This window comes from Protopterus annectens, chromosome 9.part0, assembly GCF_019279795.1.
Source record: "Protopterus annectens isolate FY-2018-M chromosome 9.part0, PAN1.0, whole genome shotgun sequence".
NCBI classification, from domain to species: domain Eukaryota; kingdom Metazoa; phylum Chordata; order Ceratodontiformes; family Protopteridae; genus Protopterus; species Protopterus annectens.
The window spans coordinates 741421464-741446680 of record NC_056743.1 but is presented as its reverse complement, the minus strand read 5'-3'; the positions used below and the strand labels follow the sequence as shown (position 1 = coordinate 741446680).

The window sequence follows — 25217 nt, the reverse complement described above, 5'->3', positions numbered from 1 at the left end:
GCAACCTAGGTTTATATACAAGAACAAAAGGACACTGAAGCAGCATTTATGCTACCCAGAGATTTGCAATATATTTGGAGAGTGTTTAGCAGGCACCAAGAAGTGCAATGCATGTGCGTTTTGTGAGTTTATAGACGAGTCCCGGTTTTTTAAACGCCCAGGAACTGTCTTTTTATGATAGTTGAGAGTAATCACAAATTGTAATGCTAAGAATGTTATTAGGTTGCACACTGTAGGATCTGTCTTAAATTTTATGTAATGAAAACTAACGCCGATTGAAGGAGCATATTAGGGACCATCTCTATTGCATCCGGAAGGGTTTTGAGTATAGTGCCTTAGCGAAACACACTTTACATGCAAGGGATGAGCACATTTTTGTTTTCCAAGTCTTACATGGATGTATTGGAGGAGAATGTCAAAATGGGGGATTTTGTTAATATGTTTTGTTAATGTGTTGAATTACAGTGGATATTGAGGCTTGGGGCTCATCGGGAGTATGGCCTCAATGACTCTGTTCTATTGAAATCTGTATTAAAATCTAGGAAGTTAAAGTAAGGAGCGATGTTGCAAGGCTTGATTTGGTGATTTCTCTTTAAGGTTTGAGTGATTAAGTACTTTTTAATGAGGAGGTGTGTTTTTAGAAACTGCTATAGGAGGACTGTATTTTAAATATATGTATGTGTGCATATATATATATATGTATGTGTGTGTATATGTATATATATATATATATATATATATATATATATATATATATATATATGGAGGTTGAATACTATGGCTAAGCTTCTGGTGTCATTCTAAGGGGATCCTGTATTTGTCTGCCTGGGATGACATAATCAACAGTCCACGAAGCTTTGCCAGAGATGGCCTGCACATGTCGCCCTTAGGATTCCGGATACTGACTAAGACTCTTGCCACCCCTATAGTGCCTTTTTTAGGCAAGGTTCAAATGACAAATTCACCACCGTAACAGGTATAAGCAAGCAAAATCTGAGGGTAATGCTACTCAATGCTAGAAGTCTAAACCTCAAAATGCACTCACTCAAGGCACTCCTTAAAATGGAGAACATTGACATCTGTGCAGTGACAGAGACCTGGTTCAAAGCTCCAGAGAGCACCCCTGCATTACCAGGCTTCAATTCATACCACACCTTTCGGCCACATAACCTAGAAAGAAGCACTAAAGGCAGAGCCGTGTCCATGTTCATTAAGGATATCCACACCTCCAGGCTAGTTGCACAGCATAATGCATCCGAGATTATCCAAGTGCAACTAACTCTGGGCAAGACCGCAATCCAAATTGTAGCTTGCTACAGACCCCCCACCATGCCCCAGGATTCACACTCCTCATTTCTTGATACACTGGAAAGTATTAGGGTACAACCCAGCAACCTAATAATGGGCAATTTCAACTACCCCACCATTAACTGGGAAAACTACTCATGTATCAACTCTTTTGCTCAATGTTTTCTAGAATTCATAAATTCCAATGCCTTGGATCAACTTATTCACACCCCCACCAGGGGCAGCAATATCCCAGACCTGGTCATTACCAACATGGGAAACCAATGTTCCACACCAGAGATCAATTCCTCGTTGGTCAGATCCGACCACAAGCTAATCAGCCTAGACATCCACATCCCACCCCCAGCCCCAATTAGGGAAACCATCGTAAAAAACTTCTCAAAAGCCAACTTCACACTTCTTAAGACAGAAGTGGCAAACTTCATGACACCCATGCAGACGGACAATAGAGGTATGACTGCCGAATCCTACACAAATGCACTTTATAAGCACTTACACGAGTGCATGGATCATGCTATCCCTAATAGAACCAAGATGTTATCCTCCAAAAAAAGGAAGCCAATCTGGTGGTCCTCTGCCATAAACAAACTCTACAATAGAGGAAAGAAACTGTTGCAAAAAAAAAAAAAAAAAAAAAAAGAGTAAAATCCCATGACTGGAGGAACTCTCTGGTCAACCGCAGTAAGAAGCTGAGATCCCTCAAAATCCTCCAAAGCTAGTTACGAAAACAAAATTGCCACTGACTCTAAAGACAACCACAAAGCATTCTATAGCTATGTCAAGAATCTAAATGGGAACACTCAGATCTGCTCTGAGTTACAGTATAATGGCACTAAATATACAGAACCAACTGATATTGCCAACATCCTAGCAGATAGGTTCAGTGCTAACTTTACCCCCCTCTCACCCCCTAGAGGGCCCATTTCTATACCGGAAGAATGCAAAGTTCCTATAATCATGGCTGCACAGGTAAAAAAACACACTCTCCAAAGCCAAGAACACAGCATCCATGGGACCTGACAATATCCCAGGCTGCATTCTACACGAACTACAGAATGAACTGGCACCCTACCTAAGCACCATGTTCAATAATAGCCTCACCTCAGGCTTTGTACCCACTGAATGGCGCACCGCGACAGTTATCCCACTCCACAAAGGGGGAGCCACGACGGACCCCGGGAACTACCACCCCATTAGCCTGACGAGCCTGGTCTGCAAGGCCATTGAAAGTATCATCGTGGAATGCATAAACAAAGACATTGGTAATCTCCAAACTCTGGACCCTACTCAGTTTGGATTTGTAAAAGGCAAATCATGTCTCTTAAACCTGATTGACTTCTTTGAAGCAGTCACCAAAGCCATAGAGGAGGGTAAAATGGTTCACACAGCTTATCTAGATCTCGCCAAGGCTTTCTACACCATCCCCCACTCTGGAATTATAGATAAACTCACTAAACTAGGTATAAATCCCTATGTCACAAGATGGGTTGCCAACTGGCTCATGGACAGAACCCACACTGTGAAAGTAGCGGATTCCAAATCCGACATCAGACCAGTGACAAGTGGAGTACCACAGGGTTCAGTCCTGGGTCCTCTCCTGTTTGGTATCTACTTCTCTGAAGTGCAGGCCAACACAGAAGGTCTTTGGCTAACAAAGTTTGCAGATGACTGCAAACTAGGAGTCATAATCGAAACTCCTAACGATGTGGACAAACTACAAAAGGGCCTCACTGAGACAGATACCTGGTGTCAAAGCAATGGCCTGAAGCTCAATGCCAAAAAGTGTATTGTCATCCCCTTTGGTAAAAACTCTGTACCCATGAACTACCACATAGCTGGTAGTCTACTTAATGCCAAAAATGTGATGAGAGACCTTGGGACACAGGTGGACAGTAGTCTCTCCTTTGATAATCACATCGCCACAGTGGTCAGGAAATCCTTCTACGTGGCTCATCTAATCACAAAAGGATTCTCATCCAGAAAAAAAGAGGTCATTGTTCCCCTCTACTCATCACTCATTAGACCCATTATAGAGTACAATGCCCCTTTTGGTATGTACCTCACAAGACATCTACAACAACTGGAAAGACCACAGAAATACCTCACAAAGAGGATTACTTGCCTCAAACAGATGCCCTATGCAGACCGTCACAAAAAAATACAGCTTTACTCCATCGCATATCGCCCACTCAGGGGTGATCTCTGCCTAACATACAAAGCTATGTCAAACCCAGAGCTGTTGGACATGCTCCACTTAAAGAAATCCCAATCCCTCCGAGCTACATGCTCTAGGGACCTGAACCTTGTCACCACAATAAACAGAACATGCTGGAAGGATAGATTCCTGTCCCAGAGACTTCCCCATACTCTGGAACAGGCTACCTATCTATGTCAAACAGAGCTCCTCATTAGCACTCTTCAAGAAAAATCTTGATGATTGGATGGGAAATGGGAAATTCACCCCGGGGATCACTTCTGTGGCTCTGCTCGACAGGGGCACAGGAAAATAATTTTCTTGGGTGGCGAAAGCCAGGGTACATTTTTTGGCTAGGCTTGTATGGGCCCTAGGGCCGATAGCCTAGTACCTACCTATGAACTTATCAACTACAAGTCATGTCTGATGAAGCAATGTTTTTCATTGTGAAAGTGCTTACATTTAATAAATTGCTGTTTTGGAGAAGTCTCGAGTGAATCTGAGAGTCTTTTCCGTAATTTGTTACTGTCCTGCTGCAACACAGATATTCTTCTGGTTTTCTGGTGTCTGCATTGCTTTTCCTTGGACTTCATCACTGGTCTGTGACTGTTTTTCATTTGCACTGCATTTAAAATATTTACCATATAAGCAACAACACCCTAATCAGCTCACTCAGCAATAGTTACAGTCAATTCAACCAAATTATAAAAAAGAATACAAACTACTTTCCTAGACCTTGTAACCTGTGCATATACTGAGCCAAATCCTGGCGCTACTGTCTCTAAATATCCAGAGCCATCTTTTAATTCAATTGTCTGACTAAAATTAACACACTGAAATGCCAGCTGTATTATTCACTTACAAACCATACATTCTTGTTGTAACACTGACTTAAACCAAGTACAATGGATGAAAAAAATCTTACCACCAGGATATAATGTATTCCTAACAGGCCAGCTCAGGAAAAGAGCAGAAAGCATAACAATAACCCCCATGCCAGTCACCTAGATATGAAAAGGTTCTCTATAATAATCCTTACCTTTAATAAAGCTGAAATTCTGCTATCTGTCCTTAAATTAGGTGCCCACAAAACCCCTATATAACTCAAATATAGAAACTAATACAGAAAATAAAAATTACTACCTTATAAGTTATCCTTTCCTGGTTAATTTCCACCATCAAACAAGGAATTATTATATTAGTAGTTATAAATACTGACCGGACCATAAACTCAATACAATCAGACCAGCAAATTCTCATCATTAAACTCTTTCACCTAATCATTAATCAACAGCAGCAGCCACCCTTCTCCCATTTTCTACATGGGCTCAAAATGTTATCAACTATTTCCTGATTCAGTGCCACTCTCTTACCTAATTCGGGAATCACACGTCTTCTCTCGATATCACTATGGAATGCCGAAATTCCACAATCCCAAGAATCTGAATCCTGAGGACCAGAATCGTGAAACTTAAAAAAAAAAGTAAAACATGCAACAGACTTTTCTAACGTGCTCCCCCCACATGGGGGGTGCACCCCCCATGCCCACTGCAACTTAAATATACCAAATCCGAGATCGCACTACAGTGGAGTGAATGGCAAAGTTCCGCAATCTCGAGATTCTGGACGTCGGGATTCAGGATTTTGGGATTGTGAAATTTCGGTATCCCCTTCTCTCACACATCCATCTTTTTGCTGGATGTCCTCATTTCCTCTTGCCTTCTTCCTGTCTCTCCCAAATCATCTTCACCAAATTGTTTTCTGCTTTCCTGCACATGTGCACAAACTGCTGTAATCTCTTCTCTCTGAACTTCTCTGCAACTGGAGCTACTTCGGCTTCTGCTCTGTCATCATTCCTTCATCTGTCCTGCAGTGTGCATCCTACCATCTAGCACAGGCACTTTGTCTTGATCACCTCTGCTTTCAACTCTTCTGCCTTAACTGCCCATGTTTCTGTACCATACAGATGTAGTAGCTGCACCACGTTTTGTATATCTTACTTTTCAGCTTCTTTGGCATTCTTCTATCATACACTACCCATGACATCCCATGCCATTTGGCTGCAGCCTCCCTGATTCTAGATTTTACATCATTGTTCAGACTCCCATTTGACTCATTCATCCCTCCCAGATACCAGAAGCTGTTAACATGTTCAACTGTTTTTCCTTCTGTTTTAATTTTTAGCTTATTTCCCAAATTTGCTGCCATGACAAATGTATTATCTGTACTCAGTTTAATCCAGTTTTTGTTCCAGGTCTGCTTGTAATACCACACCATCTGAATGTATCAGGTTGGTCCTTCTCCTCCAACTTGTTTGCTGATGTACTCTACCATGAAAATGAACACCAGGGGTCTTACAGCATGGATCATGCAATCCCTAACAGAACCAAGATGCTATCCTCCAAAAAAGGAAGCCAATCTGGTGGTCCCCTGCTATAAACAGACTCTACAACAGAAGAAACTGTTGCAAAAAAAAAAGAGTAAAATCCCATGATTGGAGGAACTCCGTGGTCAGCCTCAGTAAGAAGCTGAGATCCCTCATAAAATCCTCCAAAGCCAGTTACGAAAACAAAATCACCACTGATTCTAAAGACAACCACAAAGCATTCTACAGCTATGTCAAGAATCTCAATAGCAACACTCAGATCTGCTCTGAGTTACATCGCAATGCAACTAAATATACAGAACCAACTGATATTGCCAACATCCTGGCAGATAGGTTCAGTGTTAAATTTACCCCTCTCTCATCCCCTAAAGGGTCCATCTCTATACCTGAAGAATGCAAAGTACCTGTAATCACGGTTACACAGGTAAAAAAAACACTCTCCAAAGCCAAGAACACAGCATCCATGTGACCTGACAACATCTCAGGCTACGTTCTACATGAACTACGGAATGAACTGGCACCCCACCTAAGTACCATGTTCAATCATAGCCTCACCTCAGGCTTTGTGCCCACTGAATGGCGCACAGCAACGGTTATCCCACTCCACAAAGGGGGAGCCATCACGGACCCTTGGAACTACCATCCCATTAGCCTGACGAGCCTGATCTGCAAGGCTATGGAGCATATCATCATGGAACTTATAAACAATGACACTGGCAATCTCCAAACTCTGGAGTCTACCCAGTTCGGGTTTGTAAAAGGCAGATCATGTCTCCTAAACCTGATAGACTTCTTTGAAGCGGTCACTAAAGCTGTAGATGAGGGTAAGGTGGTGCACACAGCCTATCTAGATCTCGCCAAGGCTTTTGACACCATCCCCCACTATGGAATTATAGACAAACTCACTAAACTAGGTATAGATCCCTATGTCACAAGATGGGTTGCCAACTAGCTCACTGACCGAACCCACACTGTGAAAGTAGCAGACTCTAAATCCAACTTCAGACCACTAACATGTGGTGTACCACAGGGTTCAGTCCTAGGTCCTCTCCTGTTTGGTATCTACTTCTCTGAAGTACAGGCTAACACTGAAGGTCTTTGGCTAACAAAGTTCGCAGATGACTGCAAACTAGGAGCCATAATCAAATCTCCTAACAATGTGGACATCCTACAAAAGGACCTCACTGAGACAGATGCCTGGTGTCAAAGCCATGGCCGCAAGCTCAATGCCAAAAAGTGCATTGTCATCCCTTTTGGTAAAAACTCTGTACCCATGAACTACCACATAGGCGGTAGTCTACTTAACACCGAAAGTGTGATAAGAGACCTTGGTACACAGGTGGACAGTCGTCTCTCCTTTGATAATCACATCGCCACAGTAGTCAGGAAATCCTTCTACGTGGCACACCTCATCACAAAAGGTTTCTCATCCAGGAAAAAAGAGGACATTGTTCCCCACTACTCATCACTCAGACCCATTATAGAGTACAACGCCCCTTTTGGTATGTACCTCACAAGACATCTACAACAACTGGAAAGGCCACAGAAATGCCTCACAAAGAGGATTACCGGCCTTAAACAGATGCCCTACGCAGATAGTCTCAAAAAACTCCAACTTTACTCTGTCGCATATCGCCTACTCAGGGGCAATCTCTGCCTAACATACAAAGCTACGTCAAACCCAGAGCTGTTGGACATGCTTCACGTAAAGAAATCCCAACCCTTCGAGCTACATGCTCTAGGGACCTAAACCTTGTCACCACAATACACAAAACATGCTGGAGGGATAGATTCCTGTCTCAGAAACTTCCCATACTCTGGAACAAACTACCTATCTATATCAAACAAAGCTCCTCATTAGCACTCTTCAAGAAAAATCTTGATGATTGGATGGGAGATAGGAAATTCACCCCGGGGATCAGTTCTGTGGCTCTGCTTGACAGGGGCACAGAAAAATAATTTTCTTGGGTGGCAAAAGCCAGGGTACCGCTTGGCTAGGCTTATATAGGCCCTAGGGCCAATAGCCTAGTACCTACCTATGAACCTTTACACCTATGAACCCCCACTACCACTAGAAACCCCCTCTGTGTGTGCATAGACACTGTTCATACTTGATCATTGGATCCTTGTACATACTCTGCACTAAATTTTACCAATGTCTGCATTTTTGCTTAATAATCTGAATCCAAACTGCTCATCTCCCATCTTACTTTCTACTACGCTGTGTATTCATTTATCAATCACCCTCTGGCAATTTAATGCAGTGTGATAGGAATTTAATACCTCATTACTACTCACAGTCATGAATATCCACTTTGCTATTGTACACTGGCATTAGAATGCTTATTCTCCAGTCATATGGGATACACCTTTCATTCCAGGGCCATTTCTCCCCTAACTCACCCAACATCTTGATCATTTCTACTGTGACCTCATCTAAACCTGCTGCTTTCCCTGATGTCAACAGAACTCATAAGTCAAGAACAGAGTAACAGAAAAAGAAAGCACATTAGATTGGCTACTAACCTCAAATTCAAATCAGATTACACAAGTACAATGTCTGACTCACTAGGCAACCATCATCAATCTATACCGAACAAAATAGCAAAATACAAAAAAATATAAACAGTTCCATAATTTAAAATATTTCCATGCAGATGCTTTCAATACTTAAAAAATTAAATGACATCCACTAACATACTTACCCCTAGATGAAGGTGTCACTTATTTCAATGAAACCTTTCTACTGTTGCCCAGAACAGAAAAGGAGTGAAGTATAAATGGTGTGTGTGTGTGTGTGTGTGTGTGTGTGTAAAATATATATACTAGCTCCTTAGATGCTGCGTAAGATTAAACAAGACCATGATGCTAAAACCTGGATAATATGGCACACAAATCAAACACATCAAAGCTTACATACAGAAACCTAAAATATTAGCCAGACATGTGACATTTTATATCAAATACATATTTACAATAATTTACAGACTAGTCATAAAAATAATACAAAAAAAAATCTGGAACTCAATCTTCTCAAACCTAGAAAAAAAAACTAAACAGTCTACTCATTTGGTTCCACTAAAACCTGTGACTCAAGCTTAGATTTTGTAAAATCTAACACATTCCTATTAAAAAGTAAAGATTCTTCAGAACGTTTCACTTAAACAGGAACAAAAGTATTCTTCTCCTTTGGCCTTCTACCAACTGATATTATCAGAAAGCTACTTAAATAAGCTTCCTTATCAAAGAATAACTTACCTTCTGAATATCTTCAAATAGCCCCACACTTAAACGTGTAGCATATATCTATTCTAATAGATAGATCCATCAAAAATCAAATGTTCCTATAAAATGGAAACAATGGTAACCATTTGAAATGTCAGGACCAGCTAGAATGAGTCCCAAAACACAAAAAGAGTAAATGTTTGAAAATTCAGACTTATATATTCCAAGTCCAAGTTGGCCATTTCCTAGACTATTCCCTTTTCTCACAGGTATGGTGATCTCGGAGTTGGTATACAAGTTTGGGGTGTGGGAGGCCCATCTTGCAAAAAAGAAGTTTAAAGGAGAAGAGCGATGTACAAGATTCAGTTTTCCCTGGATTTTCAGTATTTTTTTTTTATTTGCGCATGTCAGCACTCTGCATTTTGAGTGCCATCATTTCAATAAAGAATCAAAAACAACTGTACATTGTTCCTCTCCATAAAAATGGTACAGTAGAGAGTCAATTATTCGAGCTAATTGGGACCTAGGGTAGTTCAGATAATCAAATGTATAAAAAACTTCTAAAATCTGATTCTAGTAGGCAAAGAATATTTTTCATACACGAGCTGGCCACAGTCTCAAAAAACATGCTCAAGCGAATATGTATGTTTACATACTCAAATGTTATGCTTTTTTCTAGCTGAAAACTTTGGAAGGCTGGTTCGAATAACTGACATTTCGGATAATCGAAGTTTGGATAATAGACTCTTTACTGTACTTCCCTACAACTCAATAACTTTAAGCCAGCTACTATCGGTCTCTTCTTTCAATCATGCTTGAAAGGTGCGTAAATAAGAAAATCTAGCATACCTTACCGAACAAAAATCTATTATCCCCTACACAACATGATTTCAGAATGATTGACACAGTATGATAAATATTTGTCAATACTGTAAACCAGAAATAAAATGGACAGCTATCAGCATATTTTTCCTACATCTTTCTACAGCTTTTGACACCATCCCATCCATTCCTTTTAATCTATCAAAGTGCAGTATGAATGACTCTTGAGCAAAATATTTCAAGATCTATGTCACTCACTACGGACAGTCCACTGGCAAAAACACCACCTCCTCCACTCATACTTTTTAACAGAAAGAGTACCAAAAAGGTCTGCCTTGAACACACTACTGTGTCTAAAATGAAAAGAGAATTTATACTAAAAAAGGTCACTGCTTTGTCATGTAACACACAGATTACAAGGAATGATAACTGTTCAATCAGAAAACATTCAATCTACAGAAAAAGGCACTGAAGACAAAAAATAGCCAAGGGCCAGATGAAAAGGAAGAAATCAAACCTGAACTAGTACCTTTCAGACCTATCTTTTTATCTGAGGTGTTTTACAGTCTGCATGCAGATGATTGAAAATGGGTAATCTGATTACACGTGTTACTGATAGGGCATGTCTGCGAAAGAACTTAACTAAATTGACTACTTGGGCACAGGAGGATAATAAACTAATACATACATCAAAAACTAACTGAAAGGTGAATAATTAATATAGCACAATGATTGAAATTTTAGATTCATTTATAGACCTGGGTATATGGGTAGATCCAGCTTTGACCTTTTTTAATCATATCAACCAATTGTTCAGAGATAGGTATTCGACCTATAGGTTGTAAAAAAAGATTTAAGTCGTCTAGGAAATCAAAAATTTTGAAATCATTGTTTGTTAATTACATTACACCCAAACTTGAATATGGAATAATAATATGGAAACCATATAATAAAGCAAGCGTGCAAACTGGAAAGAGCACAGCGGAAATGCATCAAGGACAACTGTGAATGTTAGTAAGAAACTGAGATACCTCATAAAATCCTCCAAAGCTAGTTACGAAAATAAAATTGCCAGAGATTCCAAAGACAACCACAAGGCATTCTATAACTATGTCAAGAATCTAAATGGCAATGCTCAGATCTGCTCTGAGCTAAAACAGAATGGCATTAAATATACTGATCCCAAGGATATTGCCAATATCCTGGCAGATCGATTCAGTGCCAACTTCACCCCCTTCTCACCCCCTAAATGGCCCATCTCAATACCGGAAGATTGCCAAATTCCAGTAATAATGGCCACACAGGTAAAAAATGCACTCTCCAAAGCTAAGAATACAGCATCCATGGGACCAGATGACATCCTGGGCTGTGTACTACATGAACTACAAAATGAACTGGCACCTGACCTAAGTGTCATGTTTAATCATAGCCTCACTTCAGGATTTGTGCCCAATGAGTGGCGCATAGCTACAGTTATCCCACTCCACAAGGGGGGGTCCACCTTGGATCCCGGAAACTACCGTCCCATCAGTCTGACAAGCCTTATCTGCAAGGCCATGGAGCATATTAACATGGAACTTATAAACTAAGACATCGGCAACCTTCAAACACTGGACCCCACCCAGTTTGGGTTCGTGAAGGGCCGATCTTGTCTCCTGAACCTGATTGACTTCTTCAAATCAGTCTCCAGAGCCATGGACAAGGGTAAGGTGGTCCACACAGCCTATCTAGACCTTGCCAAGGCCTTTGACACCATTCCCCACTCTGGAATCATAGATAACCTTACTAAACTGGGCATTAATCCCTACGTCACCCAATGGGTTGCTAACTGGATTACTGAAAGAACCCTCACTGTAAAAGTAGCCGACTCCAAATCCAGCTCCAGACAAGTGACAAGTGGAGTAACTCAGGGTTCAGTCCTGGGACCACTCTTGTTTGGCATCTATTTCTCTGAAGTACAGGCCAACACTAAGGGACTCTGGCTAACAAAGTTCGCAGATGACCGCAAACTGGGAGCCATTACTGAATCCCCAAATGATGTGGATACTCTACAAAAGGGCCTTACAGAAACAGATGCTTGGTGCCAGAGCCATGTGCTCAAGCTCAATGCCAAGAAATGTATAGTTATCCCCTTTGGGAAAAACATGTATCCGTGAATTACCATAAATGTGGCAGTACACTAAACACCAAAAGTGTGATATGAGACTTGGGGACACAGGTGGACATTGGTCTCACCTTCAATAACCACATCGCCACAACAGTCAGTAAATCCTTCTATGTGGCACACCTCATCACTAAGGGCTTTTCATCCAGAAAAAGGGAGGTCAATATCCCACTGTACTCATCCCTCATTAGACCCATTATAGAATACAACGCCCCGTTTGGCATGTACCTCTCAAGACATCTGCAACAACTGGAAAGGCTGCAGAAATACCTCATTAAAAGAATCACAGGCCTAAAGCAGATGCCCTATGCAGACCACCTTAAAAAACTCCAGCTATACTCTGTCGCATATCGTCTACTCAGAGGCGATCTCTGCTTAACATACAAGGCCATGTCAAACCCAGAGCTGTTGGACATGCTACACTTAAAGAAATCCCAATCACTCAGAGCCACACGCTCCAGGGATCTAAACCTTGTCATCACAATAAACAAAACATGCTGGAGGGATAGTTTCCTGACCCAGAGACTCCCCAGACTCTGGAATAGATTGCCCATACATGTCAAGCAGAGTGCCTCTCTGGCCCTCTTCAAAAGGAACCTTGATGATTGGATGGGAGAAAGGAAATTCACCCCGGGGATCATGTCAGTTGCCCTGCTAGACAGGGGTCCAGGGAAGTAAATAGTGTGGGAAGAAATAGCCAGGGAATTGTTATGGCTAGGCTTGCATAGGCCCTAGGGCTGATAGCCTAGTACCGACCTATGAACCTAGGAAAAATGAAGATAGCATGAAAGAATAAACTATCTGAACTTGTATAGTGTGTCATACAAACAATTAAGAGGAGACCTCGTTTAGTATACAGGGCATTTACAGGCAAACACCTCTGGGAATGCTTAGGATTATCAAAAACAGTACAAAATTGTCAGACAATCTATGTAGAAGATTATATAAGAATGAGAGGTGTACTAAATGGTTGTCTGACAGAGCAGCTGATCCACTGAACAAATTACATTAAAACAAGCAACAGTTTACATGCTTTTAAAACAATTGTGACACTTATTATGTAAATAACTGGTTTGTTATATTGGCAAGTTAGAAAGTATTATTGCCCGTGCCTAAAATATTTGTATGCATATACTATTTAACATTTTCATTAAAAAAAGGTTGCTCATGCAAATTGACTTGTACAGCATCCACTGCAGCTAAATGTTAAAAAAAATAATTTAATTCTCTTTGCCTCTAGGACTATCCAAGGCAATCAAAAAGCAATGAAAATAATTTTACATAACATGACTACTGAACACAACTCATACTAAGCTACTGTGGGTTATTAACCAAAATTTAACATTTGATCAATGCATCAATTAAATTATTCAAAAAAAAAAAAAAAAAAAAAAAAGTTGGACTACTATAAAGGCCAAACCATATCTCACTGACAATGCTTGCCTAGCTATTGCTCATTCCCTTCTATTCAGCCTTCTCAATGCTCATTCAATACTAACCAATGTCCAATCAACCCATCTACACAAACTGCAAAAAGTTACACCAAAACGGATACATCTGCTGCTAACCTTCTGATCAGAAGTTACGACTGTACTGCAATAAATAAACTAAACCCACTGCAATTACAACACACAAACTTTTTTCAACTTGAAATGGTCAAATGTGTTCTTAATAATCCAAGCTGATCTCCTACACTAAACAACCTAATTTAAAAATATAGCCCACCCAGACAACTGTGATCTCAAAGCAAAAATTTAATATCCATACAGAAATTAGATAATAACCATGTGGGCTCACTAAAATTTATGTAACAAAACATGGAATTACATGACAAAAGAAATTTAACAAGAATCAAACCTAGAACTATTCCACAAACATCTAAAAAACACCTAGCAACCAAATGGACTTGTGCATATGCCACACTGCACTAAAGAGACCATTACATTGTCCATTTGCTACTTCTCTGCCATTAAACTCAACGTATTATACAAGTTGCAAACAGCTGTTTCCTACCCCTCTATAAAACAAAACAAATATTTTCTGTTTCAGTCCTGTTCCTTATGCATCAGTTCTCTACTATGTGATCCTCTCCTTTCCACCTTTACAAATCTCCAGTTTTTCCTTCTCAACATGTTTTTCAAAATGCCAAAAATTAAACTTTATGAATACGGTTTGTGCACATAACTGACACTTGCAATATTATATCCTTGCTTTTGTTGACTCAAAAATATTTTTTATACATGCTTTACTTTTGTGTTTACCTTTTTCATGCTATATATTTATACTGCTTTTCAACTGAATGCGTTTGCAGTTGCATTTATATATCCCCTTCGGGGTTCATCTCCGTGGGTATTAACTGAAAGGGACAGCAGTCCAGTCAGACCATCCCAGTAAGCAATAATAATAATAATAATTATAGATATAAACATTTCAGTAAAAATTTGACTAACAAACACTATTTGTAGGTATATTAACTGTAAATCTATAAAAATGCAAGCAGTAATGCCTTTAACAATTAAAAATGAATAAACTTAAGGTCCTAGTACCATGGAAAATGTATGAAAGCATAAATATACCCCATACACTGAAACTTATTGTCAAAAATCTGACAGCTTTTGTGAATCTGTTATGGTTATTTTACTAAATGTTAGCTGACATACGGCTAACAAAATTTAAGGTGACCGATATTACACAAATATCACAGTAATTAGTGTTTGAACCTATTACACTGTTTGGAGCTTTTCTCCAGGGGCCTCCACTGAAGAGTGGGTTACTAGCCCAGTCAGACTTTCCCGGTAAACAAATATAAAATAAATAAAATATAAATAAATTGGGCCTGATCCAATACTTTTTAACCCAATATGCTGTACTTCGGCCTTTTATATGTTGTTCTATTTATTTTTACACTGCAAGAGCAAAAAAAAAAAAAATCCACAAAGCTCCTTGGCCGAAAAACCAAAATTAAAAACAATATAAATCGCAACTATAATAGAGGAAAATAAAGAAAATGAGCAAGAAAACAATAAATGCTAATTTTATAAAAATGTTTTGATTAAATTAGCATTTGTTTCAGCACTCCATTTCTTTATTTTTTATATTTACAATAGTTATGTTTATGAAAACAGAATAAAAATAGCAGTCCACACTCTGAATACTAAACAAACTCATACAAATCCACAAAAATAGATATAAAAGCCAAGAACTGTAATATGTAATATACAAAATAGTACTTTCATCTTTTAAATACAACTTCCAAAGAAAAAGAAAGCTTTAATTACATCATTTGATATATGTAAGCAATGAAGTCGGTGCTAAATCTTCTGCTTGTTCAATGCACAAAGTAAACGTTTACCACTGACATTGCTGACATACACCGCATGGGGAAAATAGTTTTAAAAATCATCTTTCTTCTTAAATGCTATCATTTGTTAATACCACAGAAAATTCTAGAAATAAATATATGATAAATTATTGTTTTATTAGTATACATGCTGTGTATCGAAGCCTAGTGCTCTACATATTCAGCATTTTATTTGGGGAAAAACTACTGAAGTTACAAAGTAGGAACTGCAAAAATTAATATGCTACTCAGATGAAAGATGAAATGAATACCTTATTTAAGCATTCTTTGGTCTATGAAGCAGAAAACTTATTTTTTTTCTATTTTACATAAAGTCATTTCAGTCAAAAAAGGTGACTATGTAGAACATTGGTTACCTCATAAAGACTGTCCCTGGCAGAGAGAGATACAGAAGGCACATCACGCACTTAGACAGAATGAAGCAATTAATTTTACTTGTGTATTGAATGGGTGGATGAATAAGTACTTAATTCAGTTGTTACACTGTTTTTTGGGGGGTTATTTATGTTTCTTAAGACTGGAAAAAGACTTATTTGTAAAGGGTGGTTCCACTCAAAACCTATACGTTTCTTTTCTACCATTTAGCAAATGATTTGAGAGATGCATACTGCAGTTATGATATAAATAACATGCTTAACCACCACTGATAAACTTCTGAATGGCTTGATGGGTAAAGTCACATTTAACAACTCTATCTACTTCACTGTCTTTTATGAACTGTCTGTCATTAGACCCAGGCATTCCACTTTTCGTACTTCATGTTGTTGTTTCACCTTACCATGAGTTACTCTAACTGGATATCAATACATACTTTTATAAAGATCTTTCTTGAGTACATTCTTATTTAACAATCTGTTTGCTGCTTTCCTAGCCATTTCACCAGCTGGTCTTCTAAGTATGCATATATCTTCAAAAATAGACATGATTTACAAGATACGAGAACACATAACATATTAAACAATTAACAGGACTATATACCTGGGCTACTAATCTGAGCCATAGCCCTGAGATTAATAACTGTGAGATACTATACTCCAGATAATTTTGAACAACATAGAGCCATCATCAATAAATTAAATCACGGATTTAGGGATAGCAATCCAAAATAATTTGAATTTAAGATAAATACCATAGCTATCAGTTAAAAGCAAAACCAACTATCTTCTGGAATTAAGTATGAAATATGTCACTGTCAGGGGGATAGAAAACTCAAAATTGCACAGAACTGTAATTAGGCCAGTCAGCAAGTACAATTCCAGTGTTTGCTCTTATACCATGACAAAGATCAAATATCCATAACTAATGCAAGGAAAAATAATTAGACAAACGTGATTTCTTTCTTGGTAAGAATTACTCCACATATCAATATTTTTCTTTGCTTTAACTTTATTAGAATGTCAATTTCAAATTCAAGCAACATCTATAACATTGCTGGATTGTAATCATACTATTAAGTACCACCATTCAAAACCAAATCAGACATTAAAACATTAGTAAATAAAACTAAGCCATTCATATTAAAAAAGGTTAAAATACTTAAAACTCAACTAAGTCCAAGCTAAACTACATACAACACACAGATGTTGCTAAACCTCTCAAAAGAACTTTGATAATAATTATATAATCAAAAGTACTTATAATAAATTAGCCCCAATTATTTGAAGAAAGGAAAAGAAAAGCATGCATTATCACAAAATATTGTATTTCTCTAGCAATAAAACAGTTTTGGCCAAAACTTGTACCAAAAAGATGTTTATTTAGATGTCACTGTAATGGTATTATTTGTTTTTTTATAAACAACCATGGTTATATTTTAAAATTCAAAAAGGGAAGGTATTGTAGATTTTTACATTTTTTATTTAGTGTTTTGCATGCAAGCTAAAAGACTCTACAGATGTGGCAACTGATTTTTTTTTACTAATGCAAGTAGTTGTAGTACTATATAAAAATAAATAGTTTTAACTGAAATGTATTACTCAAAATGTTTGAACAAACAGTTGACATTTTGACCAACAATCTCTTAATACATTGCAGTCATAAAATATGTTACTAATCAGCCGTGTAATATTAAAACAATAGGTATTTGCCCTTATTAAATATTTCCCCAATTGTGAGAGGAATAAAAACTGCTCTAGTATATATTTTCTAGTAAAATTTCTATTCTTAAATATAAAGATGATTTTGTCTTTTTAACCAAACCCAATATTATGGTATTCGCTATATTATTAAAATAAGGATATTTAGTTTAATTCCGAAAATTCTAGCAAGCTTGACATGGCTGACCTATATAATATAATTTTATATAAATGAGATAAAGATAGATCCCATTTACTTCAACACTGGATAAGTCTCTACCTCTACTGCTGCTGCTGTCACATTTTGAATCTTTATAGATAAAAACTAATACTTTGAAGCTAGCTGATATTTATGTACAATGCTATTTATCGATACAGTTATGGTTTCTTTTAAACAAACCAATAAGATAAACTCAGAACTTCCAACATTTTTTTTTTTTTTTTTACATCAGGACCTTTTTTCATTCTCAGTGAAAAGGATAATAAAGGTATAAACATCCATTTTTTATGGTTGAATACTTGTATACAAAATACTGAGAGACATCACAGCATTTATATATTTTAAATGCATAGGCAATTACTTAACATGCACAGCACTTTATTATCCACAAGATTTAAATGCTGGTTTGGAATTTTAAATGTCTTATTTTATACAAACTGAATGTATGTCTTCCAACTTTTCAAAGTAAGCTGCATCTAAATGAATGGGTGTCATCAGATGCGATTCAATATCCTGGAGTAGTTCCATTTTCCAAAGTGATGACTGAAGGGAATTCTAGGTATATTTGTGTATCAAAGGAAAAAATGTAAACATCTAATTTAATTTTATTTTTTTGAAATTAAAAAAAGTATTTTAAGTTATATATTGTATAGATAACCTCATAATTTTGATCAGACTAAATATTTCATCAATTGTAAAAAATATTATTTGAATTTAAAACCATATTTTTCAAATAATTAACAGTTTTATAATTTGTAATTTTATATAAAGTAATTTGTAGGTATTTCAATGTTTTACTATCAGAAATATATTTATAAGTATTTTTACACAGACTAAAATGCACTGTTTTATTAATACAGTTTGTGACTTATTAAATTTCAATTTAGATATCTTTTCAAAGTTGTTTAATGTATTATCCAGATGTACTATGGATGATTTTATTTTAGTTAATATACCTGCATGCTGTAAAAATATTAGAATAGCAACCACAGTTAACTTTTAAATTGTCAATATGTTTGTCTTGTCTAATAGACTTTACTAGTGATCCTGTTGCTGAAGCAAATAAAAGAGATAAAAGGGAAGAACCCTATGTAGTCATTTTCTTATGTTTCTTGCTTTAGAAACATACAGTCCTATTTTAATACAAGACAAAAAAGTTACATAAACTTTCATTATATATCTATAGAAGTTTTTGAAAACTAAATATCTCTAAGGACCTAAAGACTCACATTTTAGAGAATCAAAAGCCTGCTCAAAATTTAAAATAATACCTGCCAAGTCAAGATTATTAACGTTTTTTATAATCAATTAGTATTATTATTTTGATACGCTTTCATGTTTGTCTTTTTTTTACAAGTATTGTTTTTTCTTCATCCATTGGAGCTGCAAGTATTACTCCACTGTTTGGACTAAACTGATTTAAATACTTATAATAAATATAATCTGTATTTAAAAATACAATTAGTCTATAAGAGGAGCATAAGGTTGGATCCTTATCTTGATTTTATACAGGAACTATTAACATATATATTGAAAAAGGAGGAATGATATTTTCATTTTTACTTTAAAGTCATTATTAAACAGGTGATTTTTTTTAATATTTTGTAAATCTCAGCAAATATCCCATTTTTTTTACTTCATTTAATGTGTTCATTTATTTCTAATTTAGTTATAGCTTTGACAGGTTTATTATTTACAATTGACAGTTTGTGTTACTAACCATTTTTTCAGCTAGATCTCATTTTTCTTTATTATTAGTATTTCGTAATATGTTTTAAATGCCACATAATATCAATATCCACAATGAGTCTGTTTCATCCTGGAATATCAATATACTTTATTCAATTTAATCATGTTTAAATCCTATATTTATTTGCAAATTTGGTTACAGAATATGACTATAGGTTCAAAATTAATACAGCTATTGCTTTCTAAATGTAATATTAACTAGTATATTTTTATTTAAGGACTCAAACTTAGAAAAATAGTTTCACCTTTCTGAATTATTGCCTTGGTAACATTTAACAACTCCTGTAAGTTAACCAAGTGGTTGTCCACTCTTTCCTTTTATTACACCAAATAGCAATTTTATCTTACAGGTATAATCTAAAAGCATCCCATGAAATACTGTTGTTTACTACTCCACTAGCATTAATTAAAATATGATTTTCTGTTTGATTACACAATCAATCCTTCAGTGATTTTGAGTTTCATCATAGTTTGGGGGAATTCCAGTAATTGCCATTTATCTACTATAATTAACAATCATGTTAAATGTGAAAAATAATATGAATTTATATAGAATTAATTAAAGGTAACACATGCTAAGCAATGTTTAACTTTTTAAATTAAACAATGAAGAGGTTTACATGTAGTAACTATTGACTGTTTTCTCGGTGCTAAACTGTATGATATGGCAACACCAAGTTCATTATTAACGTAAGCAAAACACAAGATGAAGGAACATGTTGCATGGTTAAGGAAAACAACCATCTGCATTTCTGAGTTCCTTAACTGTCTATGAAACTGAGAACAGGTAACAATGAACTTATGAACTAATAGGTTTTGCTATCAGCACAATATATTATAGATGGATAACTGATTCTTTCTAAAGTATAAGAACACAGTACTACTATTAGCAGCATATCTGCCATACACAATGCAAAGAAAGCTTCTCTTTTTATACTGTTTTGTATAAATCTGTGAAGCTTTTCTCACAGACCTCACTTGTAAATATGTTTTGCTGAGTAAGACTTGCCTGTTTATCAAAAATGAATTTAATGGCAAACATGCAATCACACATACAGAGAGACTAGCACATTGTCCTTTACAGTTTTATCCATACAGATTCACATTAACAGCATTCTCATGTAAAGGAATTATTTCTAAAACTTCCCAGTCCCAAAGCTTTAACCCTGTAAAAAAAAATTCTTACCATTGTTAATGTCTGCAAGTTTTCCAGCATTGATTAGTGCCACATTTACATTGGATTTCAGCAGCATGTGCTTCAGATGTGCTGCAAACACAGAAAATGAAAACAGGAATCTCTGAAAAGAATTATCACACAGTACAGATGCAAGTTTCAATCACCACCAGAGTAATTACATCTGAATGGTTTGCATTTAACATTTCTTAATTTTGTTTTTTTTTTTATGATTAACATTTCATTTTCTTAAAGATTATTTATTTTTTACTAGTTCTCAGTATATAAACAATAAGTTAAATACCTGTAGAGAAGGATTAAACCTACTTTGTCAGTGGAATGGATTAACTTGGGTCTATCTGGTAATAAAAGTGACAAATTCAACTTACAGATATAAAGTGTAAGTGTCATAAGTACATCAGTAACAGACAGGAAGAAAGTTTTTTTTTCTTTTGACATATGGCACATAAGAAGGACAGGTCAGAAACAAATGAATACATATGTAATGTGACTGCATGCACACACACGCGCGCACACACTCACGCACACACACACACACATGCGCGCACACACACATGCGCACACACCAGGAAAGCCTATGAGCTAAATGCATTGCAGAGACTAAGATAACATAGTGAATACAGAGCACAAACTCAGTAATATATAGATTTCCTTTGCAATCTGGGCAGCCTTTGAGAATGTATAGTGTTAATATGAATGGAGGCTGAACCAGGAATGTAATAAGAGGAAAATTTTCTTTCAGTGCTTTTGCCTCCTTTCTAGGCAAAAAAATTCTTTGAAATTTTTTGCTCTACTACTGTCTTTATATGAAGCTCATTTCAAGCTCCTAAGAAGATGGAGTGCATGAAGGTGCCCTTTTGCTTTATAAAGCTGGGTGGTCTCAGGGGGTAGGACCCAAAGTGTTTAGGTTACTGCAACTGTTATCTATATGTTCAACCTCATTTTGACTAACCTGTTGTGCAGATGCTGCTTACCTAAGTTCTGCCTAGAGCTATTTTTCTTCTATCCCATAGACCCACTGGGTGGTCTTGTCTTCTATGGCTATTACTAAATGTTTTCTGTTTTTCTTTGATGTGCATTGAACATCTAGTTTACATTTTAAACTAGAAGCTGTTTAGCAATCTCAATAGCATTCTTTATATATTTTTTGTAAACTGGAACACACATTTATTTAGAGCACACCTATATTCATAAAACAAAATACATGAAAGAAGATAGAATCTGAGCTCAAGTGCCATTTATATTTGTTTATTGCTGGAATAAAAATAGCCAAGTTACAATAGTTATGCGAGTGCTTTTATCTTAAGTTAGGACTTTATCTTACTTACTCTTAGATTCATATAAAACTATAAAGTCTACCTGAAACTTTACATCAAATACTTCAATTAACCAGACAAAATTCCAGATGAGAGAAATCAGTCAATAGGTAATGTATGGAAACTACTGGACACCATAAGGATCCCACACTGAAAAGAGGGAAGGATGTTCACTGCATGGCCCTCTGCTAATGTTAGCACAACAAACTCTCAAGCAAGGTGTCGACAAGAAATGCTTAGAAAAGTTTTCATGTCAGCAAATGAATAAAGTGGAACTACAACAAATGGAATCACCCAATTAAAGCGTGAAAATTGCCTTTCATATCTGCCCTCGTAATCCCTCCTAAAGTATCTGATGTTTTCAACTACATTAAACCACCTATCACTCATATCACACAATAAATTACTGAATGAATACTTCTGGAGATCTAGATTATAAAAATCTACTCAAAATGGGTGCTCATGTGTCAATCAATGGGAGGAGGGTCATTTGCCAAGAACATAAGTTACCACAGTGCTGTTAGAGAGCACACAGGCTATCAAAAACAGTTATAAACCAGTATGAATGACATCATCCAGAAAGAGCTAACTACTTAGGAGCTATGGGTGTTCTAAATTCTCACAAATCTTGAAACCTCCTAGATATCTTGCCAAGAAGAAATAATCACCCTTACACTTAGGAAGCTCTAGGATATGAACTAGTAATCAAAATGGCTGTAAAATATTACCAAGGTGCATCTCTATATAACAATGCAGTGCAAATGTGCTTTTCATGTAGAGGAGGTCAAACAGGAAATATTGTGTCTGTCCTCAACAGAGAAATGTTCCTTATTAGTAAAGGCTCCCCCAAATCTCAAGAAGTCTACTAAAGGATAAAGTCTGAAAGAAAAGTAGGTAACCCCAGCCCACTAACAGACAAGGCCTCTGTCAAAGGCTAGACTGCATCTCTACTTGCTGTGTATAGATCAGTGAAAAGTTCACCTAACACAGATTTTGATAATTTGTCTTTTTAACTTAAAGAATGATGGGGGGAAACAAAGAGTTATAATAGCCCTGCAAAAGGACAGTGTGTTAAAAGATAAAATTTATGAAATGTTTTGTCTGCTTCAACTTGCGCATCCATCAATGTTTTTGAAATGGCCCAGTCTTGAAACCAGCAGAAAGCTTGATTGTGCTGTTATTCACCAACTTTCTCTCTCATTTTTCCATAACATACACAAAAGCTAATCTTATTGGCAGTGAGCTGAGAAGGGAAAAAGGTATATTGAGTATTAGAATAGTGGTTTGATACATGTAGCTCAAGTGAAAATATAATAAAGCTGCTTACTCTACATAATGCTTTATGATCATAATTCACTAGCAGCAATTGTTCTTATAAGGTAGTCTTGATGACCACAACACTAAGAGAGTTGTAAGCATATCTTATACTAAGGTAAGCTGTGACTAAAGTTGGAGATTGTAAGGTTGCCCAAGCACTTGCACAATAACAGCTGCTTTATTTTTATTATTTTGTTCTTTTTAGCAGTAAGTTATTAGGCAGGAATCATTAAAGACTAAAGTAGGTGTACACAATTCTGAGTGAATAGACAACTCAAGCATAACTCTCACCTTCTTCTTCCTAATTTTAGTTTCCCTACCAATTTTCTTGCAACCTTAAATACTGAAGGGGATTCATAAAGGTTACCACAGTGTGCAAACTATGTCTACACTTAATGTCATTTTTCTGAGTAAATAGACAGCAAAAAATGTAGTACGGATGTTCTTAAATACAGGTCATGTACACTTAATGTATGCATTCATGAATCCGGCCTTCATTCTCTTCTAAATGCACACACATATACATATATGCAGAGTCCGTCTAAGCAGGAACAGTGTCTACACAGTTAAGCTGCTACTGATCACACTTGTGACATTGGTAAATTAATTGAAAACCAAAGTAAAAAGTTTTTCTGTTAGAAATAATAGTGTTTACTACAAAAATAATTTTAAATGAATGCCTCAGCAGTTGTCATTACCTGATATGAATGAGGAGATCCCGCTTCCCCCAACATGCAAAATAGCACCTAGGGGTTAAACTAGTACTAAAAGATAAAAGCCAAAGAAGATGAATGGCTTCAACAAAGCTTCCAGCACTATGTGGCCATGTGGAAGGTAAAACACAAATTAAGAGGAACAGTTTAGGATAGATGGCTGGCAGGAGTAATGGGAATAAACCTGACCTACCACCTAATATATGAATGGATGGTTAGCACTGATTATAGGCAGGAAGCCACAGACTTAGGTGAGGCACAAGTTTTCTTCTGATACAAGACATTAATATACATACTGCAGAGAATAGTAATAGTAGAGTGGGGAAAAAAAGAAGACATGATTATGAAGAGAGTTATCTAAACAAGCATTCAGAGGTGGCAGAACTAAGGTGCAAATAGACATACAAGGGGAGGGTAACAATGGATGAAGAGGAATAAAGGAAGTCTGAGATGTTGAGCTCATGACAGATCTCTCAGTATTTCTTGGCATACTGAACACTGCACTTTGGGCAGTGTTTGAAAGAGATGGCAATAATGTAGACATAGGCGAATCATGTTTTCACAGATGGCACACGTGAAAGTATCTATAACGTAGAGTCAGCCCTGTGGCCTGAAAGCCAGCATGAAGGGCAGGGATGGAGTTCACCCCATGTCTGCTTCAGACTCGTTTTAGTGCACTATATTAATGGCAATATCTTACTGTTTTATCTGTAAATCAATTAGTAAATGACCACTATGGGCAGAAACTGAATAAACATTACTATTTTTTCTAACCCTGACTGTCCTCATGGGGTAGATATCCTGAAGTACTCTTGTTTTCTTAAAAAGCAATATTTTGCCTATAATGTACTGTGAGGGTTCAGCTGATGAGGTTAATATATCATAGTCCCTCATGTGAGCTCACCAGTTCCACTCGCACAGAAATAATGGCAATTCTGAAAATCCTGTAAGTGTTGAGACTGGTTTGCTGTGGTTTTCGTATGTGTAACATATCCGTAGGAAACAGTCTATAAAAAGTACTTGCTGCACTGCGAAAAAAAATGTAAGGTAACGCAACGTTTTTAAAAGAAGAAATGTGAGTGTGTCAGATCTGTCCTCCTCTCACCCTTCCTCCCTCAGTCAACTAGGGTATCATATTTCCTACCTTGCAAAGCTCATCTAATTAGCGAAGG

At 36.8% G+C, this 25217-nt stretch overlaps 1 protein-coding gene across 7 annotated transcripts in view; it reads right to left on the bottom strand.

The window, feature by feature from the left end:
* The window catches only part of LOC122811493 (circularly permutated Ras protein 1-like), a 1239209-nt gene that overhangs the window by 734701 nt on the left and 479291 nt on the right, over positions 1-25217 (bottom strand). For all 7 annotated transcript variants that reach the window (XM_044083365.1, XM_044083368.1, XM_044083363.1 and 4 more), the window contains one exon: positions 20691-20771. In XM_044083365.1, the coding sequence (XP_043939300.1) occupies positions 20691-20771 (81 nt within the window). The remainder of the gene's footprint in view (positions 1-20690; positions 20772-25217) is intronic.